A 24,343-nucleotide genomic window follows, 5' to 3' on the forward strand; every position below is an offset into this window, starting at 1 on the left:
CTCTCTCTCTCTCTCTCTCTCTCTCTCTCTCTCTCTCTCTCTCTCTCTCTCTCTCTCTCTCTCTCTCTCTCTCTCTCTCTCTCTCTCTCTCTCTCTCTCTCTCTCTCTCTCTCTCTCTCTCTCTCTCTCTCTCTCTCTCTCTCTCTCTCTCTCTCTCTCTCTCTCTCTCTCTCTCTCTCTCTCTCTCTCTCTCTCTCTCTCTCTCTCTCTCTCTCTCTCTCTCTCTCTCTCTCTCTCTCTCTCTCTCTCTCTCTCTGTCTTTTTCTTCATTCACACACACGCTTGACGGCAGCCCAAACGTGCGTGAGAGTGTGTGTGTGTGGCCGCACTGCTCTGTTCCTCCTTGGCTCGGCTCGCACCTGGCTCCTGCTGCGGTCTGACCCACACTTTGCTCTGGCTCTTCGCTCTCACACTCTCTCTCTGTATCCCTCTTTGAAACGCAACAGCCAGTAGCAGTAGTTTTTCATATCACCTGTCATCATGTCGGTCGTTCAAGGCAACCCCGCAAAGGAAGAGGTGCGTGTCCTGTTGCTTGCCCATGAGTCCTGGCCCCACAGGACCGGCAGCCCTGAGCTGCTCTGCCCAGCCCTGTTGTTGTTGATGATGATTCAAGAGGCGTCAATTTGCTCCTATTCTACTCCCTGAGCAGCATGCCACTTGCCGCTTCATGCCCTCTGGCACGGGGCCCCGACTATCTGCGCTTCCTCATGCACATGCACGCTGCTCCGGCTTGCCACAGCTCTTCGAAACCGTGTTTGAGAGGATAGCCGGTCTCTCTGAGATGTTCCCCGAGAGCGTGCGCAACGCCGCTGATCGCGTGTCCTCCCTCGCCACCACCGCGGTAAGCGCTCGCCCTCCCCTGCGTCTCACTGGATGACTTCAAACGCACGGTGTGAACGTGATACCTGTGGTTCCACCCACTGACAGCTCATGGCCCGGAATCTCCCCTCGTTCTGCAGGTTGGCACGACCTTCAACTTGGGTGGCAAGTTTGTCTGGGTGGTGGCCACTTCGGCCCTCGTCATGTTTGTCCCCGTGGTGTACGAGGCGGATCAGGCACGTTGGACTTACCTGCCGATGCTGAACCCCTGTGTTGACCATGCGCGCACGTCGCCTCGTAGCCCTGCGTTCCAAATCAAATCAGGGCTCACCATGTGTCATGACGCTACAGGACCAATACCAGGAGCAGATGCGTCAACAGCAGCAACAGATTGTGCGTTGACGCTCGCATCGTTTGCCGCCTTGAACGCCTGCCCCCACCAGTGTTGGGTTTTCTCACCGTGCCATGCTTGGCTTGCATAGATGATGGGCAAGGCCCCCATGGGTGGTCCCAACTACCAAGGCCCTGCCGTACCCGGTCCGTGCCTATCCTCTGCTTCTCGCTCTGCCCCACCCCGCAGATATCGTCCCAATACAAATTACTTACGTGGCCCGTTATTCGTCGTAGGCATGGCGCCCGCTCCTCAGCTTGCCTAAAGAAATCGCCTTTGAGAAAGAAATGTCATTCTCTTCTTTCCAGTGCCCCCTTTTCTTTTCTTTTTTGCTCTCCACAGGCCACTTGTTCCCCTAGCCCTGCCTGTGTTTTGTCGGGAGTGAGGCAAGGCTAGGGTAGGGCGAGGCCACTATATCTTCCCTTCTTCCTTTTTTTTTTTTCTTCTTTGCTCCCTTCATTCCTTCATTTTGTTGCGCCTTGCTTGGCGACTTGAGTCGTAGCCCGTGTCAAAGTGCACAACCGGCTAACCTTGTCATGGCACGGCCTCGTTGTGTCCTGTCCCTTGACTTTTGAATTGACTTTGGACCGGCGTGTTGATCAAGTCCGCCTTTCACCGACATTGATATACATCTGAGCGTCATTATTGACCATTGTCATAATGATGCGAGGATTTCTGCTTTTCAGATCGCGAGTTGACCCAGGCAAGATTCACACAAACGAGCTTAATGGCCAGCGACCACATTGAAAGCGGGACCGTTGGCATTCTTTGAATTTTATGGCCTTTTCCTTCTCTTTTTTTTTTTTCTTTTTTCTTCAAGGCTCGACTCAAAAAAGCAGTTTGAGTGCTCGAATGGGTGGAAGCACGGATTTGACGCTAACACTCTCTTGCACGGGTTGACCCTCAACCTTGTAAAATTTCCACGCACAATGCCAAAACAGGCAAAGCAGCGATGGTATGATCATAGCCGACACGACACAGTCAAATTCTGTAACAACTGATTTGGAGCGTAGAACTGCGACACTGATGGTGGTTGAATTTCGGAAGTGTCTGAAGATGTGCTTTTTGTGATTTGACTTCGAATGGGCGGAGCGGTATCGCGGCCTCGATACTCGCAGAGTATACAAGAGCCCGGTACAGCACGCGCTGTCTCAATTACATCAGGGTGTAAGTACAAAGTGAACCTCAAAGAGTTGTGTCAAAATGAGGCCAATAGATAGTTGGGTGGCTCTCGAACAGAAAAAAAAGGAAAAGACTACGCATGTTGCCTCAAGTCGGGGGCACAGCGGCTCGAAATTAGGCCGAAGATGTCGTTGCCACTGTTTCACTGCTACTAGTGGAAGTGCACGACGAGGTCCGTTTGCGCGACGGTAGTTGATCGGCCAGGAAGCGGCGAAATGAGTCCATCATGTAGCGGTGCGGTCCGGGCAGGCAGGCAAACTCAACACTGTTATCCACGTCTGCACGATTCAACTCCACCGCCGTCAGCGGTCGATCTGAGGTTTCATTCCCTCCATCGTGACCGTCGTGTGTGGCAGAAACCAGGGTGATGTGTGCCACGCGCTTGGGGTCGGGTTGGCCGTTGTCATCTGTTCGGTCAGACTGCCTGAGCAGATTCGAATCCAGCGAGTTCATGATGGCGTGCCACGGTTCATCAGTCGGGCTGGCGGCGCGCTTGGCTGTCAGACGGGCCACATCCGTCAAAGCTGCGTGAAAGCGAGCAGCTATGGGGTTTGCTTGGCAAGTGTCCGATGGCAGATCAGACTCTGGCGTCACCGGTTTGATAGGTGGAACCGTCAAGTTCAGACCCGGACAGCGTTGAGGTAGGAGGTGAATCATCTGGTAGTACTCCTGGGGCAAGAGCTTCATGCAGCGGCCTTGGGGCCAGATGCGTACGCAGCGGTCTGCCGGCACGGCATTGTTGGCCATGATGGCCAACTGCATCCACTTGTTGACTAGATAACCCGGAAACTCCTGCGCAAACCAGCCCAGCATGCCCGTGTTTTGGTGTGCTTTGAGCATGGCCAAGTAGTGGTCGCGGGTGACAAAAATCACGTGTAAAGGGGTTCGTTTCGGTTGATGGGCTGGTTGATCATCTTCCTTGCGGGCTGGTTGGGGCATGGCCTTTGTGGGTGAGGTGTGAAGGGTCAGAACGAAGCAGACGCGGTCTTGGGCCTGGGAATAAGCCGCTATGGACACGGTAACATTTAAGGCAAGAAGGTGAGCTTTTGTGCAGTTTGCGCATCACAGCTGCATTGGCGTGGACGCACCCTGCTTGGGCTGCTGGCTCTTGTGGTCATGATCCATATCTGTCGTGAAGGTCCGCGCGTCTTGGCGGGAGGGAAGGATACCAGCTATGTTGGCAAGCCCTGGCGTAAGCAATTGGGGTAGACTGGCATGTCGCGTCGTTGAGGAGACTGCTTGGTGGATTCAAAACTTACGAGCAGCGACAAAGTCATGAATGGTGATGCAGCGTTGCACCTCCAGCTGAGCTGGAGGTAAGGGTTGCAGGAGCACCTCGCGACTCCAGGCCAGACCAAGGCCCAAGCCTCTCGTCAAGCGCTCATGCTCCAGGAACGCGGCTACGCTTGTCACATTGACAACAGTTTGATGCGTGCCAACATCCCTTGGCGCACGAGCCCGTCCGGTGGCTCGAGTCGTCAAGCCATGACGATCTGTTGCGCGAGCGGTGGCGGGGCGGGTGGGAAGCGCCAATCCAGCAGCCGGCGCCACTGCTGTCTCGTGTTTCGTCGGGGTGGGCAGGGTGGAGGGCAAGGCATTTCCCAGCTCGCCAGGCTGCCCAGCAGAGATGAGTTGTTGTGCTGGTCGGGAGCGGTGGCTCTTGCGTGAGGAAGGGGTCAAGTCTATTATAAACATCATTCATGACGGCGGGGCGACGAGCACATTTGTTGAGTCAAAGAGGCACAACGGAAGGTCGGCTGGCATTGGCTGAGATACACAGGGGAGGTCATGACGTACCAGACCGATATAATCGTCTTCTCGTGGCCGCGGTGGAAGGGTGTGAGGATCGATGGAGCGAGTGGTGAAAAGCCATTGGTCTCGCTTGCAGCTCGAACTGTTGCATCTGTGTGGGACGACGGGAGATGAGCCGACGCTTTGCGCTTTGACATGAGCCATGGCTAGAAAAGCCAAAGTGCACACGGCGTACGTTTGGTTGTGATGTGCTCTGAAACAGATGCGCTGCCACGCTCAGAGGTCGGCCCGCCCAGCGTCAAGCGTAAAGATCGGGAAGCGTTTTGATTGTGACTATGTTCAGTCGACCAGCATAGAGTTTGATGAGTGAGACCATAGTCTGACGCGACGCACGTGAGATCCAACTGGCTTGTCCAAACGAGGCAGCCAGCCAAACACGCCCTATAGCCTGGCTTGAATTGGAGCTCATGTCCGGGTGCTGTGATGTGCGCCCATAAGAATCAGCCAGCCATAAAAAGCACGACGTACGTGAATGTCAGACTGATATTAATTTTCCACACGGCGCTTGAAGAATCTCTCTCTCTTTCGCTTGAGAGAGCGCGAAAAAGAGAGAGAGAGGGCGGGTGCCGTCTGCTATCTCTCTCTGTCGCTCTGGATGAGGGCCTTCTGTTCTGTCACGAAGGGGAAGAAGGGGGAAGAAGACCTGATGGGAGGTGTGCGGCCCTCTGTGTGGCAGCAAGGGGCGGCGAGGTCAACGCCGGGAGCTGGAATGGCAATAAGCAGCATGGGAGGACCACCAACAATCAAGAGGGCGAGCGAGTGTACGAGGCGAGGAGGGGAAAGGCGGGGAGCATGGGCAGCAAACCTGCGGGAAGGGAAAATGCGGAACCAGTGCATAAGGTGGATGGAAAGACACGGAGAGAGAGAGACAGAGAGAGAGAGAGAGACGCCGTGTGGTTGCAGAGAGATAGAGTAGCGGCCAGGACCACGGCACCCGACCTGCAAGCCTGTTTCTTGGTTTCTGCCGAGGTGCAGAGTTTGTCGGGTGTTTGGATGTGTGGATGTATTGGGTGTGGTGGGTTAAGCGTGAGTATAGCTGTTGTGGCGTGTGCGGGTGTGGCCGTGGCCGAAACCTCGGACTCAAAAGGGGGACACTCACACAGAACCATCGTCACACACGGGCTGTTGCTTAGGTGTCAAGTGTCCACCTCTCTCCTGGGTCGAGGTCGCGGATTGGACCTGTGATGTAGTCGTGGTTGGTTGGATGGGTTGGATTGGTTATGGTTTTGGTGGACCACTTGTCTTGCTCACCCAACCAGAACCTCAGAAAGGGTGTGTTGTGGCGTGGCGTGACGATGTGGTTGTGCTTAAGGGGGTAGGGGAGGGGGAGGAATGGGGTACCTCCCTCTGCTGGCTGGTTGGTCGTTCATTTTGCATTGTCTGGGGTGGGTGTGAGATATGGCAGCGCCTGATGGGAGCAGGGAAAAGAACTCTCGCCGTACTGACGATCATTCGAGCTGCGCCTATGTGCTTCCCTCACACTCACATACACACACACACACACACACACACACACACACACACACACACACACACACACACACACACACACACACACACACACACACACACACACACACACACACACACACACACACACACACACACACACACACACACACACACACACACACACACACACACACACACTACACACACACATACACACATACACACACATACACACACATACATACACACACACTTGGGAGTGTGTGGCCAACTTCGCTGGTGCAGCCAGTTGGAGGCCTGAGCAACAGCTTTCCAACCTTGCAGCTTGACTCTGAATTAAGTGCTCGTCGAGAAGATGCCAAGAAAGTTGGGGACCCGCCTTACTTGTGTGTGCGTGCTCATGACGCATCCGGTGCGGTCTCGAGTCGAGAGCCGTGCTGGGAAAGAAGAGAGTGGCCATTAGATGGGGCTGCGAAACCACCCCTGGCAAGACGTGACTGGCATCTTTCTGTTTGTTTGCCAAAGCCAACAACGAGGGGCAACGGCCGCCAGGGATTTGAGCGTGGCAGGGTGATCTGATTCCGAACGGAAATGTGTCATCCCATGCCTACGACGTCATGTGTGCCATGTGCAAACAGCATTTTTATGGGTCCAGTGTTATCGCGCACGGCCACAAACACACTTGCAACACCATTTCGCAAAATACGAAACTGAAGGAGAAGACTCTAGGAGACTTGAAAAGACTAAATGTGTCACGGGTGAGAATATACACTACGGTTGCTGTTGCAGCTGGCGCTAACCGTCTCGGGTGTGCAGCTTAGGGGCAAGACCTTGCCTTCGGTGACACTCCACGACTGTGGAGCATTCCAGCGGCGTTGGTGTTGACAGCATCGGGCACGGTGTAGTGAGCTGAAGTGGCTCGTGGTTGGTGGGTGGCTTGCACACGCGTTTTTGGGGCAGGAGTGGCATGATCCGACTCGGCAAGACATGTCGCGCGCCCATTCAGACCAAAATCCAGACGAGCCGATCGTCAGACAGAGTCCCTGCCGCCAGGAAAAATGGACGACGCGGGTGTGACATGTTGGGTATTCACAAGCAGTTGCGGGAGCCCTGTGCTCTTTTTCCGGGAGGCGGGGTTATCCTGCTCAGCTCCATTGCTTCTTGCCACCATTCACGGTCGGCACACGACTGACACCCAGCCAAAGAAGGTTGATCCAGATCGTAGATGGGTTTGTTGTTTGGCTGTCGTGGTCGTTGGATGCACTAGGCTTGGAATGGGGCCTCTCAAGAAAATTGGTCTCGATGCGTCGCGTCTCACACGTTTGGCACACTCGTTCTGACCTGATTTGGTTCATGATGAGGCCATCGGATAATCTGACAAGGCGCGCAGGGCCAGGGCAGCATGTTGTCATACCGAGTAACTGGCATTCTTGTCCTGACAGGACTAGGTTGAATTAGGACTGCATCCCTCACTATGAATGGAACTCTGCGTGCTGGCGTTCCTCGTATCTAACATGTGTCGTACACAACCTCATGTGCCCAACAAATTCGTCTTTCGGTGCTAATCACAGAACAACTCTCTTGTGCGGAAAATAAGGCGCAGTCAAGAGCTCAATTCACGGGCTTGCCACGGGACAGACAACGAGCAATAGATGCCAAACGCTGGGGGAGCCAGGGTCGAGGCAAAATCGACAACAACGACAACAAGAAACGACGACAACAAGAAAAAAAAATCCAACGAGCGGGTCCGGCCGTGCGAAGGAAAGGAGAATAGGGAAAAAAAGCAAAGAAGGAAAATCTCCTGTGCACCCACGCACAGACACACGGCTGCTCCGGCGCCGAGTCAACATGGAGTCACGGGCAACCGGGCATCGCGGCTCACCGTCAGGCGGGCTACTCGACCAAGGACAACTCACAAACCCCACCAAGACAAACGGCCCACATCCATGAAGAGGCACAGACGGGGGCGTCACCACAAGCCAAAGACAGGTAGACACGGCCCAGAGGCATTGCAAGGCCTGCAACCGAGTCAACGGTCTTCGCTCCTGACGGTGAGGGACCAGTCGAGCCGAGCCGCACGAGGGCACAGGCGATCACGCCGCTTAGACGTAGAGGTTGCCGCCCAGAGACTCGTAGCTCTCGTGGAAGTTGAGGCAGCATGAAGAGATAAAGGTGGCAAAGGACAGGACGGCACCAGTGCAAGCCACGAAAAAGCCATCCGTGTACTTGTACTTGTGATCATCGCCCAGGCTCTTGTCCAGGCTGTCGGTCTTGTATTCGTACATGCAAATGGCCGTGGCCACAATGCATGCGGTGGCCAGAAACTGCAGAATGATGACGGGGCCCTTGCTCTTGCAGCACATGGGCAAATAGCTGAGCACGGCAAAGAGACCGCCGAGAATCAAGCCAGCCACAGCACCATCACGCTCAGCACCCTTGGGAGTCTTGATGTCGTTCGTAATGTTGGAAAGCTTCATGTCCTTGCCCAGCTCCGTGCAGCCCTCGGGCGTGCAGATTTGCCACAGGCTCACTTGCAGCGTCTTGCCCTCATACTTGGCCTCGGCCCTATCCCCGTGTTCCAGCGCATCAGAGATGCAGCACACATGTGTGAGAAAGACGAATCGCGCAAGTGTATTGCTTCTTGCGAGAAAATCACAAAGTTACAAAAGCAGCAGGAATTTAAAAAACAAACAAACACGTCCTTCAACGAGTCAGCACACGACAAGTCTACACTCTTGTAAGGAACAAAGAGGCAGCACTGACAAAACCCAAAACTGGTGCGAGACGTCTGGAGCCATCGGCCCCGCCATTATGGCGGTCGCAGCTTGACGACCATCACATTATTTCTTTGTTCAACCCAACTGCACTACGACAACGACAAAAGAAGAAAAAAACTTGCAGCGATCAACTCACCACTTGATGGAGGGAATAAGAGGCACCACGCAGGCACCAATGACCAACAAGGTCAGGATGGAGACGAGCCTGTTCGTACGGAAGACGTTTCAATGAGGCGCTGCCTTCGGAGCAAGCAAAAAAAAAAAAAAAAAGCCTTGGAGTTCAAATGACACGCGCAGAGGGCATCTCGAGTCCGACACTTACACGCCGTTGCGAACACAGCCCATGATGTCGATGACACGGTACAGAGAGGACCGAAAGGATCAAGTTGAAGCTGTGCTAAGAAGGTACCTTGGTACAAACCCCAAGACAAGAGAACAGGCGATCAACCAAATGCAACCAAAAGCCGCTGCCGTCGATCACGTCAGCAATAAAAATGCAGGTGCTTGTGCCGCTTTACCTTTACCTTATTAGAGTGTGTGTGTGTGTGTGTGTGTGTGTGTGTGTGTGTGTGTGTGTGTGTGTGTGTGTGTGTGTGTGTGTGTGTGTGTGCCTTACATGTGCGCAGCCGTACGGAGACTGAGAGACTAGAGGAAGACTCGAGAAGATTGGAGGAGATTAAAGACGCATGTACCTGATATTAGAGGAGACTGGGAGACTGAGAGTCCAGGAAGAGACTGGGAGACTGCAGGAACCGAAACGCCATCGGCACAAGACCTATGGGAAGGCACAGAGCAGTCAACGTGGGGTGCCGTCGAGTCGCTTGGCCATTGGGCTGCTCATGAATGGTGGCCAAGTTGAGACAATGCTCGCATTAGTTGCATTAGCTGCCCACTTTGCATCCAGCCCAAGGGTTATGGGTAGATGATTTTCAGCTACGGGTGGGTGGCCCTGGGGTGTTTTGTTGAGGGTGGGTGACCACTGGCAGGAGCTGGGTCTGGTGAGGATGGGAGATTGCCGAGGTCATTTTCAAGTCAATTGCACACAGTTTGGACGGCTACTTGGCCTTGCCCGACCCCTTCTTGCCCTTGCTTTTGCCGTCATCGATACTGCGGTTGCCCGCAGCTAGCACCGCGCGGAGCACGCCACAAACAACGCGTGAGCAAAAGATACAAAGGTACGCCACACCTGGATCATGCTGCAACATGTCAACGGCCGTCCTTACCTCTGGCTGCATTCTTGGCGGCAGGCGGATAACGCTTGACAAAGGCAGCAATGTCAAATTTGCGCTTGCACCCCTTGTAATTCATGTATCTGTTTGCAGCCATCCAGCATGGGGTGGATACAACACATGAGCTCTGCATCTGCAGCGCCATCGGGCTAGCGCCAGGCACAATCTTCCTCGAGTACCCAACATCCCCTCCAACCCCTGCTTCTGCGGCCACCCGCTGAGCTAGCCAGACCGAATTTTGCCGAAAACGGGGCGCTCGCCCCAGCCCTGGTCATGAATGCCACAAATGGACCACATGCATCCAACATAGCCTACACGCAGAGTCAGAGGGTGAGAAGGCTGCTAAAATTGCCAACAGGGCCGCTCGCACAGGCGCCCACGCTCCACAGGTGTCAGAGCCCGCAATTATCCACCATTGCCCAGTCCCAAACACGGGCCGATGGTCGCGGCGAGACTACCATCGCCTTGGCATCAAAACGTACCGTTGGGATCACGCCCATCCAGCTCGTATTTGTCGTTCAGGTAGATGGCATCTTCTAGGGCCTTTTCTGGGGACTCAGTCCACTCGAGGATCTTCTTGGCCCAGTACATGCGCAAAAACCCGTGCATCTTGCCCTCCTGCACCAGTTGCAGTTGCGAAGCATTCCACAAGTCGTCGGCCGTTTCCGCGTTTTCCAACTGCTTGCGCGTGTACAGATGCTCCCTGCCAATGCGGCGGCGCGGATGAGAACCAGCAGGCCCGTGAACGGCCGAGCGCGAGGCTTGCCAGCTTCCCGGAAGCCGTGCACGCGTTGACGCAGCTCACCGTTTGTCCTTGCTATGTACATCCAGAGTCTCCTGTGCCCACGCCGAGGCGCCTTCCACCGAGTCGTAGCGGTGGTTGTAAAAGCAAAAATTGTCACTCAACTCCCGACGCACCACCGCCTCCTCAATGTAGGCCTTGACTCCTTCGGCGTATTTGCCCCGCTGCTTGCTGCGCAGCTCCAAGACCACCCGCTGCACAGAGATCTATCACGAACAGATCAGAACTAAAAGTAAGCTTGGGCGCGCGAGGGCAGCCAGGTTTGACTTGTGACCAATAATAATGCCAGCCGACCTGTCCAAAGTGGTAATAGGGGGAGAGATTGGACAGGGCGTCCAGATTGGGATCGTTACGATCATCGGCATAGCGATGTAGGCGCTCATTGATAAATTCCTCAAGCATCTTCATGCCACCCTCGTAGCCCGGTTTGAGCCAGTCCACCTCCTTGACGTCCCAGTTGATCTCAAGGCTCTCGCGGGCCTTTTTCCAGTCCACCGTGTCTGGTAGTTGAACACTGTTCGAGTTGCTCTCCAACTCGGGAAAGGGTTGCAGGCACGTGTCCAGCTTTTGATGAATTTTGTTGCGGATGGTTCGTGCCGCATATTCTTGCTTTGGTGATGCGTGCCACACGGGCACAATGTTATGTGCGTCAACCTGAGCACAAGAGCCCATCCAGAGTTTTGATCCACGAAGCAGTGCACAAGAGCGGTGTGCACAAGCATCGGACATAAAACAGGGCAGAGCAGATGAGTTGCCGCCAGTACAATGCACCATGCACGAGAGAGGGGGACGGTCACACCTGATATAGGGGCACGTTCATGTCCTTGAGCTTGGAGCCTGTTTCCTTGACCCAGGCCATGGGAACGCGGAGCGGGCTCATGTCACAGACCACGGCACATGCTTCCTGCTCCTCGGCAAACTTTGGCAGCACGTCCTTGGCGTAGCCGGTCAGCAGATGGAAAGGTATGTGTTTTTTGCGCAAGTGTGTTTCGACGACCTGGTTGTAGGCAGATGCCGCCGTGGTGTGAGCTCTGCAGCTGGAAGGGCGTTGTCTGGGAGGAGGATCAGAACTGTCTGGGGGGGGACGGGGCGGGCGCTGACCTGGAGACCGTCCAACATGAAGCCAAACTGACGGATGGTGGCCTCGAGAAACTTGGGCACGAGGCAGAATACCACTCGCAAGGGCACGTCCCTCTCCTGAGCCAGGTGGCGAGCGTAGAGCAGCGCCCAATTGTCCGTGGGACGCTGATCTCGAGACATCCAATAGAGCTAAGGATGATTCACGCACACAAGGCGGGTTGACGCTTGCCAACCAAAGCAGGCCCACGGGTAGAGTCTGTCTCAGACGGGAACAGGACTGGGACATACCACGCACTGGCCCTCTTTTGGGTCAACCCCGGGCGTCACAGCCCGGACGCGCTCCATGAGAAAGTCCTTGGGCCCAGGTGGGATGCCCTGACTGCCATTTTGCTGCGCATGACCCGCATCATCATCGTCGGCCGATGTGTTGACCTTGGCCTTCTTGGCTGCCTTGGCCATGGTCCGGATTACGGGCAAGTTGTTCGGCGGAAGCTGAGCAAGACACGGAGTTTGAACAGCAGCGCTCGCTGTTGCCGCCCAATAGCGCAGAGCCGGGCGCGCCACGAAACAGCTTCCCAACGCCAACCGCCGCAACGCCGTGCACGCAATGGTCTCCGGTCCAACGATTCCCTTGCGATCTGTGAAGCCACACAAGGCGATGTTAAAAAAATAAAACATCCAGCCAAAAAAAGTGTGCGCACTTGTCGAAACCCTTCCCACGATTTACGATGCGCACGCGGAATGGCTGGCTGGTCGATGACCTTGGAGTTGTGACAAAGTGCGGTGGGTCGCAACGGGTACTGGGACTTGATGACAGTGTACGTACATGCACTACCACCTGTCACCCCCACCGCGCCTCCCGGGGTCGCAACCTTTTTTTTTGCTGATGGTTGGAGCCCTTGTGATGAAACATTAGAACACACACACACACACACACACACTCGCTCTGTCTGTCATTCTCTCTCTCTCTCTCTCTCTCTCTCGTCTCGCTCTCTCTCTCGAAACACAGACACACACACACACACACACACACACACACACACACACACACACACACACACACACACACACACACACACACACACACACACACACACACACACACACACACACACACACACACACACACACACACACACACACACACACACACACAACACACACACACACAACACACACACACACACACCTCTAACATGTCCTGCACTTTGAGGGCGTCGTGAAGGTTCAGGAGTCTTGGGTCAGGTAGTGACGAAACTTTTGTCAGTAGGCATGGCGTAAATTGTGTTGATGGTTGAGCCAGGAGGTTCGAGAACAAGGGCAGTAAAGATCTCACGTATACACGCGCACACACTGACGCGCAAATTATTACGTGCATCGGACCAGATCGCGGTAGACCATCATGCGCGCTAGCAAAACTCAACAACATCCTAAAAACCCAATAGTCAGCGCGGCTGCCTATTGAGGCGTGTCTGTAAACGTCGTGTAGGCACGACTCAGCCGCATAAAGATTTCGCGCGCCAGCTGCTCGTGCGGTTCATCCTTGCACTAAAGCCAACCGGCACATCGAGCAAGTGAGGGTCATTGACACAGGCCAACGAGGCCGCTCAACCCGCGCCTGGCCCACACAGGCTAACCTTGTCTGGGTGCACCACCAGGCAGGCCCGCTGATAGGCCTTGCGCACTTGATTGTTGTCCGTCAGCTATAAAACGATACCCCAAGGAAGCCACGTCAAGCCAAGACGCTGCGCTGATTCGCAAGAGCTGCCTATGCCCTCGCCTTTGACAATCAAGCATGTTCCCCCGCACGCCTTCTCGCAGCCCACTGGGTCGCGGGTATCGTACCACGCCAATGTTGATGGGCTTCCAGCGCGCGCCCTCCCACAAAATGATGTCAAGCGAACCCAGCAGGGCGCGGATATTGTTGTCTTTGCCCTCGCACCAAGCTTCAACCTGGCGTCGCCACATGGTCAGTCCAAGAGAGCGCCGCGAACAAGGCCCCCAAAGCTCCAGCAAGCAATGCATACAGAGCAGCAGTACCAACCTCAACGACGATCGGGTCCTCGTTGGCCATGCGGGTCGTCTTGAGCATGGCCCCGAGCGACGAGGGCTAAAGATAGGCTCAGCAGGAGAAACGTGAGGTACATCGCCACGCGCAGGGAAAATGCATGTTCAGGACGCAGCCGGCCGGGCTGTTTGCAAGACAAACCTTTTCATTGCGCTTGGCAAAACGGCTGTCCGAGAGCAAGTCGTCAAACATGCCATCCTGGACAAGAGCACGCACAAAGGATAAGAAGCATGCGGATGGAGCCGAGCACAGCGACCAATCCCATCCAAACGAACCGATGCGCCAGCGCCCTTGCCGGACGTCTTGCCGGACGCCTTGCCGCCAAAGACGTCCCCGCGTGGTGGTGGTGCCTGCTGGCTGGATGGGGCCGCTTGGCGTGGTGCTTGGTGAGACGCCGCACCCGTGCCCGTATTCGTGCCCACACCGGAACTGGCACCAGGCGCAGCTGTGGTGGTTGGCTTTGTAGCGGCTGGCGTTGAAAAGTCTAAGCGGGGTGGATGCATGCCGGCCGGCCCCAAGGGTTCGCAGCGGTTCGTCAATGCAAAGCGATCATTTTGCTATCGTCTTTGATCACTGACCAACAACACTCTGGCTCGCACTGAAATAAGAATTCGTACCAAAGCCGGCAAAGGGGTCGAAAGCACCGCCGGTGGTCGTGGAATTTGAAGCACTCGGACCAGATGCGGTCGTCGTGGCTGCAGATGGGGCTGGAGTGGGGTTGATTGGCGTGGAATCACCCATAAAAAAAGCAAAGGGATCCGCATCCTGTTCACGTCACCCACCCAAATCAGGTCAGCCTGCGTTCGCTACCAAGACATTCACCCTCATGGAAAGCACTTACAGCTGCCGCCGGCGGGGCCGCGCTCGGGGCGGGCTCTGACCCCAAGCCAAAGTCGAGCAGGTCTGCAGCCACCGAGTCGACTGAAGACGTTGGTGCTGACTGTGCGGGTGCTGCCGTGGGCGCCTCCATATCAAAGTCAAGTAGATTGCCGACGGATGACGACTCTGCCGCCATTGGTTCAGCCGGTGCCGCAGAGGCCGAGCTCGCGCCATCGTCCCCCTGAGCAAAACATGTTCATATACACCTTGAGAATAAATCGCAGGCTTCTTGACGGCAGTTGGGGCAAAGCAGAAACGAAGAAAACCAACAAAATCAAGTAGGTTGGCAGGCGCGGGCGTTTCAGACGGTGTCTGCGAGGGCTTGCCCGTGCTATTGTGCTCTGAGCCCATTGGGGGCCGTAACTGCGCATCATCTGCAAACAAGTCTTTTGCATACAATCGCGTGAGACCCCAGTACATCCTTTCACGCTTCTGCTCGTTTGCCGTTCTCCTTGCAAAGTTGACACAAACCTTCTTCGTCATCAGACACGGGGGCCAGGGAAGCGGGTGGCCGTTGATCATTGGATTCACGGCTGCGGCGGCCCCCCTCACTGCTGTTCCCGGCGCTGTCATCTAGCAGCATACTGTCATCATCTTCATCGTCATCGTCCTTGAACGTTGCCACCGCCACCTGCTGGAAAGACCTGCGCATCAGTTCCACATCTGCAGCAAACTCCTGCCGCTCCGCAGGCGTGCTAAATAGGAGAGCCGAGGTAAAGTCCCGCGCCTCATCCTCGATCCACGCTAAGCGATCCGGGTGGTTAGGCCCCATCTGATACGCGGGCGTGGGTGCATATGGGCCAGATGAGGCACTGCGACCCGGGCAGCGCAATCACGGTTCGAGGCACAGCACGAGGAGCTTGCACGTGGCAGCGAGAGGGGTCGGGGAAGAGAGAGAGCATACATCTGCCAGCAAACATCTGCCAAAGTCGAGTGTCAAGTCGTGTTTCCATACCTCGCAGTCAATGCGTAGCCCAAAGCCTTCCAAAGTCTCGCAGCGTCGATCCACACGATCAAGGTCCATGCTGCAGCGTCACAGCAAGGGGCATGAGGATGATGCCAAAGCTCCGGGTCTTCCGTGGCTCAGGAAGCGACGAGATGTACCGCTGAAAAATGCTCGTGGGACGAGTGATGTAGCCCGTATGAAATTTGCAGGTGCAGATGAGCCGACTGTTGTCGGCTGTGACAGGCATGCGATATGCAAGGTATCCATTCCCAACAGATCATCAGCGCATGGCCCGGGAATCGGAAAGCAACTGCAAAGGGGATGACCTTTGCGTACCTGACATGACGGTGGAATAGTGCCAGAGTTCAATGGTGACATCACCAAGGAGGTGCACGTCAATGCCCAGCTCAATGTAGTCATCCCGCGTATAAGTTCTAAGGGGGCATGCATCATGGCCGCATGAGTTTGTGGTGTGGAGGCTCGGCAGCTAGCTGCGCTGGGCACGGGTTAGAGGTCCAGACATACTGAGCATCACTTGGGTCGGCGGGCCGCGTTGACAGAACCTGTTTTTCTCCCACCTGCACCACGACAAATGGCCGACACGCCCCTGTGCACCAGTCGAGGTCAGATAGCCGGGACGATGCATCAGTTTTGGCATGGACCAAGACGAGCCAGAATGGGTGCGTGGTACCTTGAGCCGAGGAGCTCATGGGCGGGGTGGCGAGGATGTGGAGTTTGTGGATATGAAGTTCGTGCGGTTTGGGGCGCTCGCCCCGGTAGGTACGCTCAACATATTGCACATAGCTATGACGGCAAGAGGAACAGGATGGGGCTGTTCTTGAGAAGAGAGGCGCGGGTTGTGACCTATCAGGTCAAAGAGAGGGGGGGGAGGGGGAGGGGCGGATTGACGCACCGTAGCTGGTACGGGTTGAGCACCGGGGTAGCGCCAACGACGCGTTTGCCGGTGAAGATGCGCACGGCCTCCAAAGCATTGGTGGCCACGTTGGATAGGACTAGGCAAGCGGCAATCACGGTCCCCGTGGCCGCCAGACCATCCTATCCCAAAGTCGGGGTGTTTCGAGGAAGCGATTGAAACACGTGAAACGAACGAGGGCGTGCGCTTGTGGGATGCAGGTGTTTGTAGTGACCCAGGTGTAAAATAACCGGCGGGGGTTGAACAAAGCGGGGGTTGTAGGAATGGAAGGATGCAGGGGCAAGAGGATGGGAGCGGCCTTACGCCGCAGGAAACGACGGCAACGTTGTTCTCTTCTTGTCGGAGCCACTGCAGGATGGCGACGGCAGCGCGGTAGAGACGTTTGAAACTGCGAACGCTGCCGGCACCAACGTGTTTGTTGTCAATGGAGACTTGGAGGCTCGCCTCACAGGGCTTGGCTCCGACGATGAAGATGCGGCAGGCCGTAGGGGCGTGAGCTTTGGTAAGATAGGCATCCACGTCGGCTGCCAGGTTGCCACCATTGCGGCTCAAGAGACCCTATGCGCGCGATCCATCTGAGATTGAGTCGAACGGAGAGCGCATGTGTGCATGCGTGCATGTGTGTGTGTGGGGGGGGGAAGGTGCGAGGGAGGAGGGAGAAGGGAGAAGAGAGAAGGGGTTTAAGGCTGGGTACTGGCGCACCGAGTAGATGCCGGACATGGCCACCAGGCGGGGCGTAATGTATGTCAAGTCCAATGAGCCTGCTGCACCACCATGACGATGCGTGTCAACGCTCCTGGCCAAGGGCGATGCGACAGTGCGACAGTGCGGCATGGGGCGTGAGCGTCACGGCCAGCGGTTGGAGGAGAGGCACGAGATTTGAGCTCCAGGTAGAAAAAGACGACACGATCGCACTTGTTAATGGCGCGGGCAGCCTTCCGCAAGGTGTTGGTCTTGATGGACTAGCGGACGGCGCGCAGCATGGCGGAGCGTGCGGTGAGGCAAAGTCGCTGTCGAATGCTCGACCAAAACGCGGCACGTACATTCCAGGCCTGGCCCATGGAGGACATGAGGCCGCCACCACCGCTCTTGCCGTTTCCGGTCGGCGCAGCCATGTGGGCGGTCGAGGCACTCTGCGCCACACCCAGAACCAATCGCTGCCACCAACAAACCCCCTCCCGCTTATTCCCATCAACCGGTCGATACCGCCCCCTGCGATGCTGCGATGCTGCGAGGCTGCGATGCTGCGATGCTGCGAGGCCCTCCTGTCCCTCCTGATGCACTCAGGCTCTTTGAGTAAGATGCGTGTGTATGTGAGAGTGAGAGAGAGAGAGAGAGAGAGAGAGAGAGAGAGATGTGTGTGTGTGAGAGAGAGAGACAGAGAGAGGGAGAGAGAGACAAAGGGAGAGAGAGAGAGAGAGAGAGAGAGAGAGAGACAGAGAGAGAGAGAGAGAGACAGACAGACAGACAGACAGAGACAAGAGACAGAGACAGAGACAGAGACAGAGACAGAGACAGAGACAGAGACAGAGACAGAGACAGAGACAGAGACAGAGACAGAGACAGAGACAGAGAGAGACAGAGGGGGACAGAGAGCCAGAGAGAGACAGAGAGACAGATTGAGACAGAGCACAGAGACAGTGACACACAACCTTCCGAGCTTCACCGTCCAACAGCAAGTTCACAACATCAGTTTACCACAATTTACATCATCCCTGTCATAGCCTAGTACGAGTGGATCTCTTCTTCAAGTGTGTGTGTGTGTGTGTGTGTGTGTGTGTGTGTGTGTGTGTGTGTGTGTGTGTGTGTGTGTGTGTGTGTGTGTGTGTGTGTGTGTGGTCCTAGGTCTGAAGCGCGCACGCACGCACGCACAGAGGGAGGAGAGGAGGAGGCGATCTCATGTTTCGGTGGCAGGGGGTGGCAGCGGTGTGTGTGTGTGTGTGTGTGTGTGTGCGCGCGCTGCTGGTTGATGTGATAAGGGGGGAGGAGAGGGGTGGGCTGGGTCGTTTGGGCGTTGGCTGCGGGGATTTGCCGGTGATGATGATGATGATGATCGCAACATCGGAATTGCTTGTTTTGTTGGCGCTCACTTGGGGGTGTGCGCTCGCCCATAGATTAAAGTGGTTCGGCGATCGCGTTCTCGCACACACGGCGCGCTTTCAGATTGGCCCTCTTGTCCATCTTGCGATCCTCTTGTGGTGGCGCCTCTTTGTTCATAAGGGCTGACTGGCGTGATGGCTGCCAAACTGTTGGCCATGGCTGGCCTGGTTGGCGCGCTGAGCATGCTGGTGGCCGCTGCCGATGATGCCACCTACACGGCTGCCGTCTATCAGCACACACGTATCAAGATCAAGGGCAATGCCACCGCCACCAAGCTGGCCAATGTGGGCACATATGCCCCAGCTGCTGCGGCCGCACGCCAAGCGGGTGCTGACATCATTGTCTTTCCCGAAGTTGGCATTGGTAGCAACGAGATCAGCCGGGCCGAGAACGTGGCTTTTTGCGAAGACATCCCCGATCCCTCGGCCAACATCACTCCTTGTCTCGAAAACGCGAGCTACTGCGCTGCCCGGTACATCGCCGTTGCTGCATCACCTTGCGCTCCCCGCGTTCCCATACTTGTTCTGCACACCGTCACACACCGTTCGTGTCCGTAGCCCGGCACTCTGCGAGTTGAGCTGCATTGCCCGCCGAAACCAGCTGTACATGGTTGTGGGCATGAACGACATCAAGCCCTGCCCCAGCAATGCAACACACTGTCCCAATGACGGCTTGCTGCTCTTCAATACGGCCGTCGTGTTGGATCGCAACGGTTGGTGCCAGTCGATGCACGGTTCCCCGTGACCCGTGTCACCAGATTGGCTGCCGATGGTGCTGCCAATTTCTGCCAGCCCGCTCACACCCGCGCAAGCTGTACAGAGCGCTGGGCTTGAAAACTCGTGGTTTGATTGCTTTTTTTTTTTCTTGACCCCCTTTTCCTACCAAACGCCATCTTAGGTACCGTGGTCCAGCGCTACCACAAAAAGCACATCTTCTCGCCCTTCCCCGTCTTTGACGTGCCCACACCGGCCGAGGTCAAGAGCTTCACAACCGAGTACGTAGCACTGCCCAGGTCATGATGCGCCCATGTGCTGGATTGGACCGCCCTTCTTTATTCTCCCATGCGGACCCCACTACAGCTTTGGCATTACCTTTGGCATCTTCATCTGCTTCGACTCGCTCTATCCGGATCCGCCGCTCGAGCTCTACAAGCTGGGCCTCGAACACTTTGTCTTCCCAACATCCTGGGTCAATGTCGCACCCCTCCTCACCGCAACACAAATGCAGCAGGTTGGTTTGGACCGCTTGCTGCCAACGACCTGGTGTTCTTTCCCAAATCCCTCTCACCGCCGCCACTGAAACGGCCCACTAGAGTTGGAGCCGTGCCTTCAACGCCACCCTTCTGGCCAGCAACACGGGAGCTATCAGCACCAGTGGCAGTGGTATCTACCAGTGGTATGTGTGGTGTCTTTGGATCGCGCTCGACTGGATGACCCCAGCTCCTTCTCACCCGGATGTTTGCACTACCCCAGCGGCAACCCGCTAGTAACCTACTTCAACGCCTCTGGCTCAGATGCTTCCGACAGCCGCCTGCTCGTGGCACAAGTGCCCAAGCAGGGCTGCCGTGGTAACAACGTGAGCCCGTCATCCTTTGCACCACAGCCCGTGCCACGCCTCGCAGCGAATGCGGTCAACGACCAAGTCAACGACCAAGCCAACGACCAAGCCAACGATAATTGCGGGCGTGTCGGAGTCGACAAGTGCAGCTGCGATCTCGTCACCATGCAGCCCGGCGCCAAGTGAGCCTACGCGTGCGACGGGATCCAATGCTACCATCCTTGTCATGCCTGCCTTTCACAAGAGGTTGCTCATCGTTGGGGAATTTCCCCTGGATTCGATAGGGGACACCTCTCGGCCACGTTCGGTAACCTGCACTGCGAGGCAACATATGAGTTTGCCGAGAACCAGACCGCCAGGTGAGTGGGCAGTTTGCACGCGTTCCTTGTCAGAAATGGCCGCTGTATTTCGAGATTTCATGAATTGCTCGTCAAACTGATTTTTTAGTGGGGAATTGTTTGGCTTGCTGGTCTACTCGGGCACCGAGTGGTTCATCGAAGCCCTTCCGGTTCAGTACTGTGCCTTTGTCAAGTGTGCCAGTCCAACGGCCTGCGCCATCGCTGACGTGAACGACAACCCGGTGCTATACTTTTCAGACAGCTGGGTTCAGTCCGTCAGCATTTCTGGTGCGTCTTGTACCCATTCTCCACCTTCTTACGCTTTGACCTCGCTCCAGCTTTGAAGCTTCGCCTGCCTGGCCAAAGGCATCGTTGACTTTACACGTTGCTCGTTCGGCTGTGCAGGCAACTTTACCTCAAACATAGAGCAGCAGTTTCCGCTCCTCATTCAAACGGGGGCCCAGGTGATGGCCCGCGATGCGGCATACCAGAGTGGGAACACGCTGGCCTCAGAACCCGCCTCGAGTCAGTCCCCTTTCCGCTGTTGCGTTTCAATGTTCGGCCTTTTGCTATCTATGCTGCTTTTCCTAACGGCGAGATGCGCGGCGTCTAGGTGCCTGGCCGGCGCAGCTCTTGCATGCCGCAATCCTGGGTCGGGTCTGGAATCAAACATCGACAGCTTAATGCCTACTGCTGTCATTCGTGTGCCCATCCCGTTGTGATCCACTGATACTCTTGTCTCGTGCGGGCTTGGTGCGCCGTTGTCTTCCTTTTCTGCAATTTGATTTTCAATTTGTCGTCTTTGATCATGCGTGCGGAGTGCGCAGCATGCCGGCGTCACATGTCCACGGCCGTGGGGCCGAGTGTCAAGGAGCCAAACTACGAGGCAGGGAGAAAGGCAGCCAGGTGATCGCAAAAGGCAGAGGGGCCTCAAACTCTGGGTAATGACCACATCCAGCTCGAGGCGCACAGCTCATGGCTAGACGCTGGTTCGCTGCTTTGGTGACTGGGTCGGCAAGGCCCCAGAGAATGAGGACGGGAAGCGTCTTGGGGAAGGGTGGCGGTGGCTTCGCCGCTAGACTGGCAGCAAATTGTTGCAGATGGCTGGCGAGGCAATAACAGCCGCGTTCCTGGAGTCGGAAATCCGCGCGTAGCGTAAGGCGCTTGCGCAGCATGTCATCAACGACGGTGTGATGAAACCAGAGATCCAAGAGGGCATGTCGATTGGTGTAGTTGAGGATTTGTCCAACGATGGGCTGGCGCAGCCAGTTGTGCTTATCGCGGGCGGCCAACCAAGCGAGGTGCTGTTTGAGATTGGGGGCTTGCCATGCAATGACCCGGGCGATAATGTCGGGTTGCAGGGCGACGACTTGCTGGGCCACAAAAACGTGGCAACCACCAAAGGCAAGGACAAACTGGTCATGGCCATCCGTGTTGCTAATGTGCTCAAGCATGGCCAGGCAGTCCTCGGCTCTGGCGCGCAGCGTAAAGTCAAAGGCCTGGCCGGGGGCGGCCAGGCCCACGCCACGTGGCTCAAAAGCAATGACATCTCGACCCAGCGTGGTGAGCGGTGGCGCGGGAAGACCCTGCTGGGGCGTCAAAAGTTCTTGAACAAAGTTTTCTAGAACGTTGGGGCCGTCCATGCAAAACACGAGGGGTGGCAGCGTCAAGTCGACGACGCCGGTGTCTGGTAGCTGAGAGAGCTGCACATAGCGGAGCTGGCCGCCCTTTGGGCGTGGCAGGAGGGTGCCGATGTTGTCCGAGGGTGTTTGTTTGGGCTGACCCATGAACCAGCCATCGAGGCGGGTGGCCCAGCGGCGGCGCCCCTTGCGTCCGGCGTACAAAAGAACGGAGAGGACGATTATAAAGGCGGTGAGCGCCAGCAAGAAGACGAGAACATCAGTCGAGATCATGCTGCTTGGTGGTCGCGGGTATCACTGGGCGGTGCAAGAAAGGGTTGGTTGGAAGTTGCAGCGCTGTGAAGCGCCAGCAGCTGTTGTTCCTCGCGCTATAGGAGCAAAAAGGAGGTGTGGGGGGTGGGTTGGTTTTGAAATCCCAGAGCGTGAGGCGGGCAGCTGGGTGCTCGTGCTCGTGGAGGCGAGGGCGAGGGCGAGGGTGAGGAGGTACCTGGAGGATCTCGAGCTGATCAAGGACCTGTTTTTGGAGTGCCTTGAGAACAAAGGTTTCTTGCTGAATCTCAGACTTGAGGGCCGAGGCACTGCCAGTGGCCAGGCTCAAGCTAGAAAGCCAAAATAAGTAGGAGGCAGAAGCCGAGGAGGAGGAGGAGGAGGACGAAGGGCGTAGCGCATGAGCGGCGCGTCTCAAAGCTCTGGCTGGAACCTTCAGGGGTCAAGCAGCAATAGCAAGATACGAACATGTTTTGCTCTTCCTCAGGTAGAAGATTGGCCATCGAGCCGAAGCCGCTGCCAACGTGACCCCCGACACACGATCTATCCCCGCGCAACTTGCCTTGCTCCCTGTAAGCACCCCCAGAGAAGAAGAAGGAGGAGGAGGAGGAGGAGGGAGCGCTTCCGTCAACAATTTTTGAGAAATACGCAAAAGGACGCCGAGAGATGGGAGAGAGAGGGAGAGGGAGAGGGAGAGGGAGAGGGAGAGAGAGAGAGAGGGAGAGAGGAGAGAGAGAGAGAGAGAGAGAGAGAGAGAGAGAGAGAGAGAGAGAGAGAGAGAGAGAGAGAGAGAGAGAGAGAGAGAGAGAGAGAGAGAGAGAGAGAGAGAGAGAGAGAGAGAGAGAGACACCATCTTTGATTTTCCAGTCTCTCTTGGGTCTGTTCATCTCATCTTGACCTGCCCGCCTGCCTGCCTGTCTGCCTGCCTGCCTGCCTGCCTGTGCCTGGCTGTGTGCGTGCGTGTGGCGTGCATATGTGCCTGCCTGCCTGGCTGTGTGCGTGCGTGTGGCGCTCTCGCTTACTCTCAGTTTGTCGCTCATGTGTGTGTACCTGCTCGGTCTCGCCGTGTGTCAGGAGCAGCAGGATGGGCGGGGGTGAAGCAGGCGGGGCGGGGGCGGGGATGGTGCCGGTGTATCGGAATGGATGGATGCAGCATTTGCGGTTAATGTCACGGTTCAAGTTGGCGCAGGTGGCGGCGATGGCGGTGTGTGTGCCGGCGTTGCCCCACGCGTTGCAGGAGGGCTTGATGAGCACGGGCGAGGCGACTTTGGCGCTTGGGGGCTTGGGCGGGTCCTCGGCCATTCTCGTGGCTGCCAGCCTCTTTGCCCAGCGTATCATTGGCCAGTTGGCCGTCAACCCCACGACGCAAACGGTACGGTACGGCGCTCTGACGAAGATTGTCCCAATGCGCAGACGTTTCTGGTCCCCCATCGTGCCTTGTGTGAGCACCCAGTTGGACTTGGGGCAAGGGAGGGGGGTGGGGGGGGGACATGAATGTGATTTAGCGTCTCAATTGCTGGGGCAGAAGGAATTCCCGCTTGGCATGCTCAATGAGGAGGGCATCACGCGGGCAGCGCAGAAAGGGCGAGCGATATGCACAAAGGCCTGTGTACCCGAGGTGGTCGAGACGGGAGCAAAAGGGCTGTTTGTCCTTTCAAGCTCTGATGTATTTTATTTATAAACTGTTTTTTTTTTTGTTTTTTTTTCCAACCGAAGCCTTGGTGCCCGCTCATGGGACGACCGTGCCCGCGCCTATCCTCGGCAGGTGCGGATATCGCGACTCTCGTTCTGGGGTCGACGAGTTGATGAGGAGCTACCAGTGAGTGCAATTTTGCCGCCCTTCCGCCAGCTCACGGCCCCCGAGGAGGCAAGCTTGCGTGACCGGGCGTTGCTTGAGGTGCCCGTCTACAGGCCCAAGGGCAAGGGCCAGCAGGTTGACGTGCTTCTCCTGAGCCTCCGCTATGGAGCCCAGGTTCAGGACTCGGTCCGGCTCGAGGCGCTTCTGCGAGGCTCTCCCTTGCCTCAATGATATAGAATGATGATAATTGATCTAGCAAGCCGGGCTGCATG

At 56.3% G+C, this 24,343-nt stretch overlaps 5 protein-coding genes across 5 annotated transcripts; 2 read left to right on the forward strand and 3 right to left on the reverse strand.

Moving 5' to 3' along the window:
* The first annotated feature begins 277 nt into the window (after positions 1-277).
* MONBRDRAFT_32747 (uncharacterized protein) lies at positions 278-1,801 on the forward strand. The gene is made up of 7 exons (XM_001746486.1): positions 278-299; positions 447-516; positions 740-841; positions 960-1,059; positions 1,121-1,212; positions 1,302-1,356; positions 1,400-1,801. The coding sequence occupies exons 2-7, from the start codon at positions 481-483 to the stop codon at positions 1,444-1,446; spliced, it is 432 nt and encodes a 143-aa protein (XP_001746538.1). The 5' UTR covers positions 278-299; positions 447-480; the 3' UTR covers positions 1,447-1,801.
* A 546-nt stretch (positions 1,802-2,347) lies between these two features.
* Positions 2,348-6,116, reverse strand: MONBRDRAFT_32748 (uncharacterized protein). Its single transcript, XM_001746613.1, has 10 exons — positions 6,041-6,116; positions 5,691-5,853; positions 5,384-5,466; positions 5,010-5,165; positions 4,538-4,622; positions 4,380-4,477; positions 4,190-4,295; positions 3,652-4,074; positions 3,481-3,564; positions 2,348-3,399 (listed from the first exon to the last, which is right to left on the reverse strand). Exons 7-10 carry the CDS (start codon positions 4,293-4,295, stop codon positions 2,507-2,509), a joined length of 1,506 nt encoding a protein of 501 aa, XP_001746665.1. The 5' UTR covers positions 4,380-4,477; positions 4,538-4,622; positions 5,010-5,165; positions 5,384-5,466; positions 5,691-5,853; positions 6,041-6,116; the 3' UTR covers positions 2,348-2,506.
* A 1,642-nt stretch (positions 6,117-7,758) lies between these two features.
* MONBRDRAFT_37396 (uncharacterized protein) lies at positions 7,759-17,486 on the reverse strand. The gene is made up of 22 exons (XM_001746614.1): positions 17,415-17,486; positions 16,675-16,929; positions 16,351-16,493; positions 15,963-16,241; positions 15,774-15,871; positions 15,447-15,516; positions 14,963-15,263; positions 14,762-14,877; positions 14,454-14,672; positions 13,754-14,096; positions 13,589-13,654; positions 13,390-13,497; positions 13,182-13,247; positions 11,833-12,036; positions 11,566-11,733; positions 11,264-11,461; positions 10,759-11,118; positions 10,468-10,670; positions 10,145-10,365; positions 9,895-9,973; positions 9,657-9,745; positions 7,759-8,296 (listed from the first exon to the last, which is right to left on the reverse strand). The coding sequence occupies exons 7-22, from the start codon at positions 15,062-15,064 to the stop codon at positions 8,184-8,186; spliced, it is 2,655 nt and encodes an 884-aa protein (XP_001746666.1). The 5' UTR covers positions 15,065-15,263; positions 15,447-15,516; positions 15,774-15,871; positions 15,963-16,241; positions 16,351-16,493; positions 16,675-16,929; positions 17,415-17,486; the 3' UTR covers positions 7,759-8,183.
* Positions 17,487-18,605: 1,119 nt separating this feature from the next.
* Positions 18,606-20,710, forward strand: MONBRDRAFT_8898 (uncharacterized protein; the record flags this gene model as incomplete). Its single annotated transcript, XM_001746487.1, has 8 exons — positions 18,606-18,943; positions 19,029-19,183; positions 19,369-19,465; positions 19,551-19,701; positions 19,784-19,866; positions 19,944-20,210; positions 20,313-20,387; positions 20,476-20,710. 8 exons carry the CDS (start codon positions 18,606-18,608, stop codon positions 20,708-20,710), a joined length of 1,401 nt encoding a protein of 466 aa, XP_001746539.1.
* A 522-nt stretch (positions 20,711-21,232) lies between these two features.
* On the reverse strand, positions 21,233-23,704 carry MONBRDRAFT_8899 (uncharacterized protein; the record flags this gene model as incomplete). The annotated part of the gene is made up of 2 exons (XM_001746615.1): positions 21,233-22,144; positions 23,324-23,704. The coding sequence occupies 2 exons, from the start codon at positions 23,702-23,704 to the stop codon at positions 21,233-21,235; spliced, it is 1,293 nt and encodes a 430-aa protein (XP_001746667.1).
* Between the last annotated feature and the right edge of the window lie 639 nt (positions 23,705-24,343).

The sequence above is a fragment of the Monosiga brevicollis genome, genomic scaffold (assembly GCF_000002865.3).
Source record: "Monosiga brevicollis MX1 MONBRscaffold_13 genomic scaffold, whole genome shotgun sequence".
NCBI classification, from domain to species: Eukaryota; class Choanoflagellata; order Craspedida; family Salpingoecidae; genus Monosiga; species Monosiga brevicollis.

Coding starts and splice junctions, on each gene's coding strand:
- MONBRDRAFT_32748 (XM_001746613.1), bottom strand. CDS start 4,295: ATGCAACAGTTCGAGCTGCAAGCGAGACCAATGGCTTTTCACCACTCG. Junction 4,075..4,189: donor AAGACGATTATATCGGTCTG/GTACGTCATGAC, acceptor TGTTTATAATAG/ACTTGACCCCTTCCTCACGC. Junction 3,400..3,480: donor GAGCCAGCAGCCCAAGCAGG/GTGCGTCCACGC, acceptor CCGTGTCCATAG/CGGCTTATTCCCAGGCCCAA.
- MONBRDRAFT_32747 (XM_001746486.1), top strand. CDS start 481: ATGTCGGTCGTTCAAGGCAACCCCGCAAAGGAAGAG. Junction 517..739: donor GCAACCCCGCAAAGGAAGAG/GTGCGTGTCCTG, acceptor GGCTTGCCACAG/CTCTTCGAAACCGTGTTTGA. Junction 1,060..1,120: donor GTACGAGGCGGATCAGGCAC/GTTGGACTTACC, acceptor GTCGCCTCGTAG/CCCTGCGTTCCAAATCAAAT.
- MONBRDRAFT_37396 (XM_001746614.1), bottom strand. CDS start 15,064: ATGACAGCGCCGGGAACAGCAGTGAGGGGGGCCGCCGCAGCCGTGAAT. Junction 11,119..11,263: donor TGAACGTGCCCCTATATCAG/GTGTGACCGTCC, acceptor TCTTGTGCTCAG/GTTGACGCACATAACATTGT. Junction 10,366..10,467: donor GTACATAGCAAGGACAAACG/GTGAGCTGCGTC, acceptor CCGCATTGGCAG/GGAGCATCTGTACACGCGCA.